This window comes from Acromyrmex echinatior, chromosome 4, assembly GCF_024713525.1.
Source record: "Acromyrmex echinatior isolate Ae372 chromosome 4, ASM2471352v2, whole genome shotgun sequence".
Lineage (NCBI taxonomy): Eukaryota > Metazoa > Arthropoda > Insecta > Hymenoptera > Formicidae > Acromyrmex > Acromyrmex echinatior.
Genome location: NC_141855.1, coordinates 1057194 through 1070304, shown reverse-complemented (window position 1 = coordinate 1070304; position 13111 = coordinate 1057194). Strand labels below are relative to the sequence as shown.

At 36.3% G+C, this 13111-nt stretch overlaps 1 protein-coding gene across 6 annotated transcripts in view; it reads left to right on the top strand.

Annotated features, from left to right (window-relative positions):
• The window catches only part of LOC105147616 (ring finger protein 220), a 179651-nt gene that overhangs the window by 56168 nt on the left and 110372 nt on the right, over nucleotides 1–13111 (top strand). For 5 of the 6 annotated variants that reach the window (XM_087404967.1, XM_087404968.1, XM_087404964.1 and 2 more), the window contains one exon: nucleotides 353–490. The exons of the other annotated variant lie outside the window; for it this stretch is intronic. In XM_087404967.1, coding sequence (XP_087261093.1) covers nucleotides 353–490 — 138 coding nt within the window. The remainder of the gene's footprint in view (nucleotides 1–352; nucleotides 491–13111) is intronic. 6 annotated transcript variants of the gene reach the window in all.

Sequence of the window (13111 nt, the reverse complement as noted above, 5' to 3'; positions counted from 1 at the left end):
CATTGATGATTATTATTAATTTTATTACTAAGTCAGTGAAACACAACAAATAACAATAAAATTTAATCATACACTTTTTGGTATCTTAAATATTTATTGAATATATTGGGGAAATCTCATTAAAGACTCCATTAATTGAAAATGATAATATCCGAACGAAGGACTTCTCGGGACTTTCAGGTTTCAAGAAAAGATCTAATTATTCCACCGTCATTCGCGGTGTCTAGCTGAAAGTGTCGTCGGGTGTTGCCTTCCGCTGTGCATGATAAACTCTTGTTAATTGATAATTTTGTGTCTGCTTATCTTAATGAGATGACGATGACTGATGCCACTGTTATATGGGTGATTCTAGTGGGGCCTGTGTTCGGGGGCCGATGCGGCGCGGAGGCGCTCGGTCTGGGGCTGGGGCTGTCGCCGGGCCCGGCCTACAGGTTCGCTCTGCCCCCGGGACTCGCTGCCAAGACCACCCGCTGCCTTGTATTCGACCAAGGTAGGCCTACCAGCCATCTTCATTGCCGCGGCAGTCATACCTTTGACCCTTTCGCGTTTGTATTTGTTTGCTGGATTCTTTTCCCGAGTTGTTTTAGCCATTTGTTTGTTATGGTCTTTGTAGAAAAAAAAACATATATACATATCAGTGACAAAATCAAATTTCTCTCAAGAAAATTGGCATAAAAACCGAAAGGGTTAATGAGAATGATTCTTCTTTATATTTATATGCGAGAGTATAGCTGTGTAATTATATTGCGCATCTTTATGCGAAAATACAGGAGATGGGTCAAGTTAAAACTTTACATAAGCATAACGTTACATTGCGCGAGACTGTTTTATTTTATTTAAACGCAAATGAAGAGGAATCAGCACGACTAAATTTATTCGAAATGAAAACTTATTTTCGACTTATACCATGGTCAAATATTCCCGAGCGAGAACGGACGAATGAAAGCATAATTAACGTGAAGAACGACCTGCTCGCGTCGATAATCAGATCCGAAATGCATAATTAATTTTCGTTAAATAGCGTCTAGTTGCATCGGTAATTTTCGGCGAATCGCGTAATGAAAAAATAATAATAACAGGTAATTTGATCGAAGCAATTTTGGTAAGAGTAATTTTAATTTAATTATATTGATTGCAATTTAGTTCGATTCATCACAATCATTAAAATTTATGAGGTTATTTCAACTGAATTATTTTGATTAAATTAACGTTATTTTATTTGTAGTTACTATATAGAATGTCAGTCATTACTTTCATACTTTCTCTCTGTTAATTAGAATAGAAAAACTTAAGATAAAAGCGCCAAAGTTACTATGCCATCGAGCTGTAAATGATAAAAATTGATCAATGTTATCGTATATAATTTACGCGTCCAAATATATACGTATAATTTATTATTACTATTACATTTATTTCAAAATTTTATATCTTGAAAGAGAAAACATTGTTTTAAATCATAATATAATAAATTGTAGTAAATCACGAAAATGAATCGCTACATTTTTTTATGGTGACTTAATCTCACTTTCTTGATCGATTAAAATTATAATTCTTGATTAATCGAAATCACACAATTTTTACTTTTTTCATGTAGAAATTCGGAAAAAAATGATAAATCTACGAATATTTTTTTAATTATAACGAAGGCTTTATTCTTCAAATGTCAGATTTTATTTATAATGATCTATTCATCAAAATTAATTTGCAAGAAACAGAATATATTTGGGATTAAAGCGTTAAATATTTCAAAGCAATAATGGCTAGTAAACTTTGATGTTTGTCAAGCAAGACCATCCATGTTGTCACTCGCACGTCGAGATTAGCAGGCAGTAATGCGTGTGTCACATAATCTCTCGAAACGCAATCGGCTGAGAGAAAACGCAATCTCTTCTAAAAAATTAATGATTGCTAATACGTGTAATTAATTGTTTCATAATTAATGATTTATGGTAATACTGAGATAGCAGGAATGCAGATATCTCGATGCGATTTATTAATTTCATCATCAAATCATAGAAATCGCATAGAAACCAATGCAACGAAAATTAATAAATATACGTTTTGTTGGAACATTTAATTATTTCTTTAATATTTATGCATACATCTCCGCGTTGTGCTTCGCAATTTTTGCAGATTAAAATGTAATTTGTTTATTTGGATTGAAAACAATAATGTAACGCACATAAACCGCTAAAATGAATCAGATAACGCACGCAGAAAAGTAGTTGTAATCGTTAATAATTTATTTGAGATGTACGAAATGAAATATTTGACATACTTTGCGGTGTCCGTTAAATGACTCGTACGTTGAATTCGGAGAATTGCCTGACGTGTGACGTTCAATGATTGGTATTATTGTTTTACGCAAGGTCGCGCGCGTTATCATTCATGTGGTGTTATCCGAATCAGTATGTAACAGCACGAATCATTCCATGTGTCGCACTGTTTCTCGAGACGCGATTATTACAACGATTACATTACTTTGCGTAATTAATTAGCTACCGCGATTCGTAAGCGTATTGACGTGACGGCTATTGAGATGGATATTTTATCCTATTCATTCATGTAAAATAGCAAACGAAGCAGACTAGCAGACTTCCTTACAATTCATTATGATATCAATGCTAATTTTAGATATTTTGGTTGTTAAAATGAATAATGCGAAATCAATTTCCTGCTAGTCAAGCAGTATTTAATTAATTATATTACACCTAATTAATATAATATAATAATCCCATAATTTCATAATTCCGTTGACAGTCGTCTCGGATGTTGTATGAATTGCAACTTTGTATTCTTCGTACTATTCTTTCTCCATACGCGTTGAAAGTAGTGCACAAAGTATCGTGTGATAATCTTATGCTGATAATTATTGCCGTGATTATAATTAATTTTTGCGAGTGAATTTGATGTGAGTGCTACGAAGAAACAAAAAGAAGAAATGAATCATCGAATGATAGCACATATATTCAGGTGAGTTATCTATTATATTATTTATTTTGTTTAATACTATATAAAGAGAATGTTTTCTTTTAATTTGAAATAAATGTGTATCAAAAATGTATATATAATAAGTGCAAAAAGTATTCGTACAGAGAAAATATTTTTTTTAAAAATTTATTTTTAAAAAGTAAATAATTGACATTCATTTCTTGCGAGGTAATTAACGATTTATTCATAAAGAATAAAATAAACTATATGTTTCTTAAAATTATACATATCAAAAAACTGTGTATTAATTATAGAAAATATATTATCTGAAAAATAAACGAAAATTAAAAATTTTATTGTTTGGATACTCAAAAAGTATTCGTTCAGTCGAGAAATTTAGAATCAGGAATACATGCGAAGCTCGTTTGTTTATGTTATATAATTAATATTCATTTTTTACAAATAAGACTTTTATAAAAAAAATTTCCTTGTACGAACTTTTTGTATATATATTACATATTTTAAAAAATTGATTTAAGAACATAAAAATATATATACGAGGACTTCTCAAGTAAAGTTTTTTGTGTTATTTTATGATGTTATCCTATTTATCCGCCATTATATCATGTGCAATCGGTATCGTATTGCAACATTGTGCAATGCAATGCACATTTGCGGTGCACTGGCGCATCAGGTGCGCCGGCACGCAGCTGGCGAAAGGCTCCGGTGGTGGTGGACGTGCTACTACGGGTCTTAGGAGATTTGTGGACAGGAAGATGATCGTAGCTCGTGGGCTTAGTTCGTGCAAACGCACAAGTCGATCTGGTAGCTGGATTTGCGGGTTCGATGGACCGTCGCGACCGACTGGCCGGCACGCCGAATTCGCGGGAACGAACGGACAACGGATCGATAACTTGACTCGCCGCAGCGGTGCGGCAGCTCCCGACTTAAGCCCGAAATCGATCGGAATCAGTATCTACCTTAGCCATTCCCTGATTCTACCCTGTTAATTGGCCGGCTCTGCGTCCCTCAAGATTAATGACTTTCATAAGGTGAATGCACCGGTATCTGACGCTTTGAACCAGTGACTCTCAGCCGCATCAAGTCTTCCGGGAATTGTAATTGTCACGAAGAGGAAATAACTTATTCTATTCTGTATACATGTACATATTGATGAAAAAATGAAATATTATTTGCACATTGTCAAAATAATAATCATGTTAATAATATTAACAATAAAATGCGTAGCATAAAAAGCAAATTTGGATATTGTTTATCGAGAAAATTGATTATTGTTTTATCGAACATGTATTTATTCTCATATATAAAAAACATACAACAATTAATATGTCGCCGTTTAATCGTCACCATTCATTCGGTTTGCAATAAATAGCGCGATCGAGATGCCACTGGAAGTAGAGAACGATGGTTAATGGTGAAAGTTAAACGGTGACATGTCCGGAATATTGTAGAATACATATGTTCCAAATTTTTCATCCCCGCACGCACGCACAACACACGTTCTATAGTAATTCCTAGTTTTATTGTCGTGAAAAGTGCGTATTTGCTGTTAATTTAGCGAACTTGCTAAAACCTAACTGACATAACATTAATTTGACATGAATGTTGCTAAAAATATCTCGTATACATTAAAAATCTTCTAATAATAGTAGATAATTAAAAGGAGTTAATTTTTAATTTTCTCATGTCGCATTATCATTATTTCTTATATTTTTATCTTTAAATGATTTTATTTTATTTTTTTATAATGCTCGCGATATGCTATTTATTGTATCTGTAAGAGACAATATTTCTCTTAGTTACTTTACTACTTATTTTATTATTTTTTTTCAGGTAATAATGTTATAAAAAAATAATACTTTCAAATAGTAGCAATTTTCGTAACAATTTTCTTATGGAATTTCTTGGAACATTCTCGGTTGATTATATTTGTCGTTGGTAAAATCTCTTACGTTACCTAAGTTCTTTTGTAACATTCTGATTCTTCTGAACATTAATGCATAATGCATTGCGCGAGCTCTAATTTTTCGGTACGACCGAGCACTCGACACGATCGCCAATTAAACCGTTTTGCGGCGTGTCTTTCACCCCAAGAGAGAAGAGAATGTTGCAACGTTTTGAGGGCTCCGTTACGAGTGGCTCGCGGTCGAACCAGGGAATATATAAATTTTAACGGCGACTAACGTCGCTCTTTAATACCTGCGCGGGCCAGTTTCGGTTGGAAGTTAGTGCCTTTCCTAGTACAGCGATGATCCTCTTCTTGCGGTACTTGATGATCTTTTTCTTGCTCATAATTGTCGTCGGCGACCGGCGTTCGCGGCTTGTAATCAAATCTTCTTGCTCCCCAAAACCGACTTTTAACCCTTAACTAGCGACATAAATATGTGACTGATAGTCCTTTTTGTAGCTGTAGAATTTTTTAAAAGTATAATACTTAGAGCGGTTTCCTTTCCGGAAACTTGTAAAAATATCCTTTAAATAGAACACGTGGACGAAAGTATTTTTTGTACATATTATATTATTTACATAATATAATTTGATATTCAAAGCTTAAATAACATTTTTTAATGCATAGAATCGAAAAATATTAAGATGAAAATAATGTCTAATAAAATTTTCTCAAGAAATTTTAATTTTTTAAACAAATTTGAGGGAAAAAACGAGCTCTAGAATATTCAATATAGTTACAAATTACGTAAAATATGGTGCAATTCGCATGAAAGAATTGTACCTGAATATGTATTGAATTGCATTATATTTACATAATTTGTAATAAAAATTACGAAAATAAAATTTACTGATTGCGTTTTAAAATGTAATTTATATTTGAATTATTTAATATTGTTGATTGTAATAGTAAACATAAAAAATATTGATAAAACGTGATATACATTTACGAATTGAAACGCATTTCGCGGTTATTTCTTCAAACCACATTGTATTGCGAAAATCCAGGACAAGCAGAGAAACCATGTGTTACGTCAAGAAAACAGAAACATGAGCGTTCGCCGGAATTGCCGGGCCACCTCAACGCGTGCATAAATTCATATTTTATCGCGGGATGCATAATATATGCATCATTTCAGCATATTTTAGACGGCGCTTTTTAGATGCTCTTGTGCACATTGTTCGCTCATTTAAAACTCAGTCGCAAGTATTATATTTTATAAACGAACATAATCACCGTATTCCCTAATTACAATTTTCAATACGAGATTTGACGTATTCGGAATTCTGTATCGTATAACGAAATTAATCGCTGCGGGTATTTAATGTCTTAGCTATGGAAAACATCTCCATTAATTTGATTTCTTAAGATAGAATTTTATTAAGCGATAATGTTATGAAGCGATGTTTGTTATAAAATATTAATTACTCGAGCAATGTCATGTAAATGTCGAGATTAAGCCTGGAGCTCGCGAATTGAAATTAAAATCAGTTAATTGACAATCCCGCGATAGAGTATCGTCCATCTAATTAAATCGGTAATTAAAGACCGTAAGAAAGATCGTGGATGAAGGAAACGGGGGCGGCAAAGATCTTCTGGATATTCTCTTGGAAGGAAATAAGCTGCTGTTAATTTATCGTAATCGCTCGGTGTGACTAAGTAAGTGAGCGACGCTTCGTAATATTCTTTATTAAAATATCAAGCTGCTACTTTTTCTCACGTCTTATACTCGATTTTATTCCCGAGACACAACTTATTCATATTTTTGAGCGACAAATGATCTAATATTACTGATTGCATTTATTATATTTTTAGTTAATCGTTTTCTTTATTGTATCTTATTTAAACAATACGTATTATATTATTCTAAAAATTTTCAGCAAATCACCGTTATTAGAGGGAATACAGTCTTTGCTGTATTTAGTTTATTTGTTTACATTATTATGTAATAATACTAACGAGATTATTCTGGTTTAAATGACATCCGCTTTACGCTGGCGTTAAAATCTTTTCGGCGCGCGTTCATTCAGAAAATCAGGGAGAAACGAAAACTTTTTTTCTCCACCCCTGACGTCTGAGGGCAGAGGTGACGTTAATTCTCGGCGACAGGGGCAAAACGCTTTGCCATCCGGAAGGATACGCGTGACACCGTTCCGATCGATAACGCGTGTAACGGGGGGGATGTGACGGTGGACTTGTAATCGCATCACGAGGTGATATCTCGATTCGTTTAATCGGACGAAGGCGACGACGATGAGCAAGAGTCAGATGGACATCGCGAAAGTTGCCCTTTCCTTTTTGTATCCCCTGTTCTTTTACTATGGATTAATTAGCTCTTTCGTGAATCAGCGTGACGAATCGTGACGTGAACGAAGAACGACGTGACTTGCTCTAGCGAATGAAATCTGCCAAAAGTGAGATCAGAGCCAAATCAGTTTTCTATATTCTTATCTTACACGGTTTCTGACTAAATTTCAAACTTTTCTCTCCTTTTCATATATTTTATATATATATATATTTATTTGTTTGCAAACAAATAATATTTATGTGCTTAACTATTCATGTTTGATATAATAAATCAGGACCTATACAAATCAATTAAAAAAAACTGATATATCCTTAATGAAAAATTGGAGAAAATAGGAAATAAAGAGAAAGGAAGGAGTGGAAGGAGAGAAAGAGAAAGGGGGGGGGGAGAAGGACAGCCTGGTGATAAAAGTCGAGCATCGCCGGACGAATAATCGCTTTTCATAAATAACCATCGCGATAAATCAATTCAATACCGAGACTCTTTGGATTTCCAAATAAGCAATAACTGCCGAAGTGCGGGGACAGGAAAATGGAAAAGCGCGGACCAATGGATCTTTTTTTTTTTTCAAAAGAGAGGGGAAACCCAGTAGAGAGATAGGGGTGAAGCGCTAAGTGGGTCAGTACCGACACAATACGGCAGACATGCAACAAAAAACACGTTGTTATACGGACCGCAACGGAGATGCGCTCGGTGCATACGCGTTTTATCCGGACCGATATACCTGATAACGAGTTCCAAAAAAGAAAAAAAAAAATAATTCACTCTACAGGAAATGGATATTGAAACGCGTATTCTCGACGAAGAGGTTGAAGTAGGCCGGATATTGAAATATGCTTTTGCGTAGGGGATTGCGGTAGGGTCCGATGGAAGTTTGTACATTTTGAACAAAGGCGATTTTTTCGCAAGGAAGGATTTGCAAATTAGGAAGAGGTTAATATTTTTTTATCAGCTTAAGATTTAAAGAAAAAATGAGAACCGAATAAAATTTTAATACGTTCTTTTTGAGAATTTTTTGCTGTAGTTATTATATCGATTGATTTATTAAAAACTGCTTGATTGAAATATGACTGTGATTTATGATTACGTAAGTATTTCGTTCTATTATGTCACGCTGTTTTTTTTATTTTTATTAAAAAGCCGAATAAGAAATAAAAAAATGGAAGAAATTTTAACATGTCTTTACAAGTAGATGTATCTTTATATCGAGTAAAATATAATCTTGAACAGAAGAGGTAAAATTGAGATCTAGAGCAACAATGTCTGTCTCGATCTTCACGATCGTTTCGGTAGAATGGCTAGCAGGAATTCGCTCATGCGACAACAGAGATATTATTTTTCATAAACGCGGCGTAAATGGCCGTTTCACGTGATTGCGTGGCTTCTTGAAGAAGTACACGAACGAAGAGAGATCCGCTCTGTATAGTATCTATACACAATAATTTCTAGTTAGACTTTCATGAAAGTTACAAAATGCCGCATATGAGGTTATTTTTCCAACGACATTTTTTTAGATAAACTCATAACTTCTCTAAATGTACATAACACAAGTGTCTTCAATATTATGATATAAAGCATTTCTAGTATATCGAACGTTAATGTTTAACACGATAATATCGCTTCGCTTGTCCAAGATAATTGAGGATTAATTAAGACCAGGCAGATCGTTCGAAAACCGGAATTACCCAGTCATGTAAATATTCCCGCCATGGTATTCTAAGCATGCATTTAATCGCGAGGAGCGGGAGGAAGTTGCCGGTCGCGCGAATTCGTTTACTTTCTATTACTCCGTTTTTATCAGGGGATGAGATCATTATGCGAGCCCCCCTACCACTCCGCGTGACGTCTTGCATCACCATTTTTTTTCAGTCGGGCTCCACCCGGAGAGAAGCTTCTCGCCTCTCCGTGCGACAGTAATTTTACTTAATTAAATTCCGTTCTTTCCGCCTTTGGTGGCGCGACCCCTCGTTTCGAGCCGGCCACCACCGACTACCCCCTCCACCCCTTCCTAGAGCAAATGCCGCCTTTTCCTAACGCGTCACCCGCTGTATCGCCACTGATTTTTCTCCTGCTGCTCTGTCGCTCCGTTCTTGCTTCGTTGTCGCAGCTTCAAACGGTTTTTCTCGATGGACGATCTCAACTATCGGGAGAGACAGATACCCTCTAAAATGAAAGGAGGATTGATCTTTCAAGAGAAATACTGGAACCATCATATATTAAATGTTTAAAGAATAGAATTTAATGATATTGTTTTTAAATTTATATTTATCCGCTTTATGTTATTTAATATAATTTTTCGAAATTATTACATGTTACTGTATATCAGTTCAATAGCTTGAAAGTTAAAAAATTCAAAATAAATTTTGAATTAATTTTCAACTAAGAATCTATTTTGAAATTAAAATTATGGGAAACAAAATGTCTCTTAATTCTTAATATATCGTAGGAAGACTCGTTACATGTGTTAAGTTAAAGTATCTATCTCGTTGCCGTTACCTTCTTCGTCAAGGCGTTCGAATAATATCATCGGCGATGATTTACATTTAATAGCGGGGTAAAAGCGCGTTGAAATGTCAGCGGAGTCGTAACGAAGGAAGAATGTGTCTATCGTGGCTTTTGCAGTCGGGATAACGTTCACGGCTGCTCGTTACGCGCCGTAAGAATTAAAGCGGCAAAGAAGGGCTCGACCTGAGTGAGATGGTAAGAAAGTAAGAGAAAGAGCGAGAATAGCTTCTTATTGCCACTTCATCTGCAATTAACATTTATGGACGCGGGCGAGTGCTGGAAAAACTAATTAAATATTCTGTGACACGCCGCGAACCTTAGGGGCCGATACTTTGTACGTAGCCTTACATCGTTTTCAACCCTTGAATGTCGAGGAGAAAAGGAATAAAGAGATAAGAACCTGCTAACGGGAAATATTTCTTTCGGTCTTGTTGGATTTAATTCGCAGTCAACTACATTTTAGTATTTTATACTAAACAATTGAATATTATTATTATTGGTATTAGAACAAAAATTATTTTAATATAAAAAGGAATTCAAAGCATGGAAGATTGAAAATTATAAGAGTTTAATAATTTTATGCAGGTGCATAAATAAAATCTTACACGGAAAGAACAATTTTGCTGAAGAATCTAAAATTTTAAGTAGATAAAGATCTGAAAATAATCTTGTTGAACTTCAAGATAGGTAATTACGTAGCTCTCAAGTATGAAGAAACACTCTAACAACAAATTCGTCCTATATAATTATTTTAATAATGCAAACAAAATTTTCAGATTTGTATCAAGCTAAATTTTTTAAATACTTTAGCAAAACCGTTCTTTCGTACCGTAACCGTATGAGATTTCGCTTACGTGCAAAATTATTAGAATTGTATAATTTTTTCAATCCTTTATACCTTGCATTTTTTTTTATATAGCTGCGTTTCTTCATAAAAAAAAGTTTTTATAATGTGTCTAATAAAAAGAAAAAGTATACGTCATATGGACGAATCGAATAACAATTTTTTAATCTCCATCAGAGAACGCACATGCGGCTGTCGATATATCCCGCGTACAATTAAATCGACCGTCATGTCGCTTCAAACGGTGGCAAACTGCGCGCGGCTTTGTCGCACACCCGTTTGCGTAAAACGTACGTCATCTTTCGGCGCTGATGAACGCCGGTGTAAACGTGGTATAATCGCGACGTGTTACTACCTATTTGTCGGTCGGCTCGTAACGCGGGTCGGCCAACCAACCCTCCCTCTCCCCCGGGAGAGACGGAGGGAGGGCGAGAGAGCGCCGAGGGTTAGCTCGCGGCATGGTCGGGCGAGAGAGTATATCTAGCGGATTCGTGTGTGCAAACCACATCGGGTGGCGGTTGTCGGGCGCGCGATCCGCGTGTAAGCCCCTCACACACGATAAGCACCAGCCGATAACGGAAGAGCATCCCTCCGGCGCGCACCCTCCGCGCGCGCGCGCGACCGACACCCGCTTTTCGTCTCCCCTCCGGGTTAACCCCTCGTCACGAAGGCCACCCCAGCACGACGGACGCTTTAAATTTTCACCGATTTTCTTTAAAATCTTTGGGAGGGACACGGACACGGACAGCTGGGATGGCGAAGGGATAAAGGCGAAACAACCCCGACGTCGTACCGACGCTCTCAACCCCCGCGCAAGGCGACAAGATAGCGCTGACGGATAGGGGCAGCCGTTGCGCCGGCTGGGGCGATGAGAGCTGTTTAGAGATTTTCAAAGTGATAACGCAGAAACACGGCCGCGAGCGCGCATTTAAATCCGCGAGCGCGTATGTACGCCACTGCCGGGGATTTCCACTGATTTAGTTTCCTCGCCGCCGTTTTTCCGCCCCATCCCTCTCGACTGTTTGTCAGTTACGAAAGGCACAGGTTTCCCGGGGGGAGGGGGAGGGAGAGATGAAATTTTCTGATTGATCGATCAGTCAATCTTACAATAATCGAGCTTCTTTTCAATTGCGTTCTTATTCGAAGTTTTTATAAAATATTAATTGTTATATTTGCGCGAGTTATCAATCCTTTGTATATATTATGTAAATTTTCTTTATACAGTTTTTGCTTGCAAAGAGAATAAAATTTTATTACATAAATTATAAATGAGCTAATGAAGGATATCGCGTTAACGTAAATTACTATTCTTAAATTATTTTTAAACATTGATATCATTTTATATTTACATTTATTTTATTTTTTTTTATTCAAATAATTTTTTTAGACCTGCTATTGATTATTCGACATGTTGAACGAATTTAAATTACTGCATTTACTGTTGTCTCCCACATCCAGCGAGCAGTTTTTTCGGTACCCGGCATTGTCATCTTCCTTCAGATTTTCGATAACGATAACGCGATACAACAGCGGCCACGAAGATCCGCCTGGATTTACTTTTCTGGCTGCGCTTTTCGGTCGCCATCCCTTTTTGACAATCGGTTTACAGCGGCGCTCCTACGACGAGCAGCTCGCGCGGATGGGTCCGTTTAACGCTATCGCGCCGTCGACATTTTCACCACGCATTGATCTCGACTGTCGCTTCGTTATCGATAATCTCCCGGCTGACGAAAAAAATCATGTGTCGTTTGTTTCATCGTATTTACGAGCCAATCTCAACTGACTAAATTCCTACTATTTCGCTTCCGCTAAGCGTCCCTATGTTTCTTCATGGCTTTTACAATTTGTGAACCATTATTGCATGAATTCTAAAATATCTAGAAGACAAAATTAACGTTAATTATTTTTTATATTGAGATTTTTTTTTTAATTACAGTATTCCTTTTTGTTATTATACCGTCATTATCTCATTATAGAATTCAAGGTATCAAGATATCGTCACTCTTTCTAATTTTTATAATATTGATACAAATATATAAAAATTCAAAAATTATATATATATTATTCATTGATAGCTGTTATTATCAATGATTATTATATCAAACTTCAAGTCCGTTATAAATAATGCAATTCGCGATCTCGTCGTATCTTTTTCTTTCGACCCAGAGGAACTTGGAAATAATATCTCGCGTCGACGTAACTAGAAGTAAAACTCTTCGAGATTTATCCGCACCCCAAGCATAACATGACGCATATCCCCGTGTCACCGTTTTTCCCACCGCTTCATAACTTCTCTCCACCACCCTGTCCCTTTCATTTTTTTTTCTTTTTCTTTTTTTTATTAAACCACTAGGCGCTATTTGTAGTCGACTACGACGACACGAGAAGCAACAACCCGCTGTAACCCTGAGATATTATGTAGCCGTACAAACCGCGTGATGACAAACGTCCGCTCGCCATCCCGCGCTCTCTCCACAATCATCCCCGCGCGTTACCTGCCGTGCGAAAGTGCGGGGGTGAGAAGCTGCGTTTTTGCGCTCGCACACAAACGAGC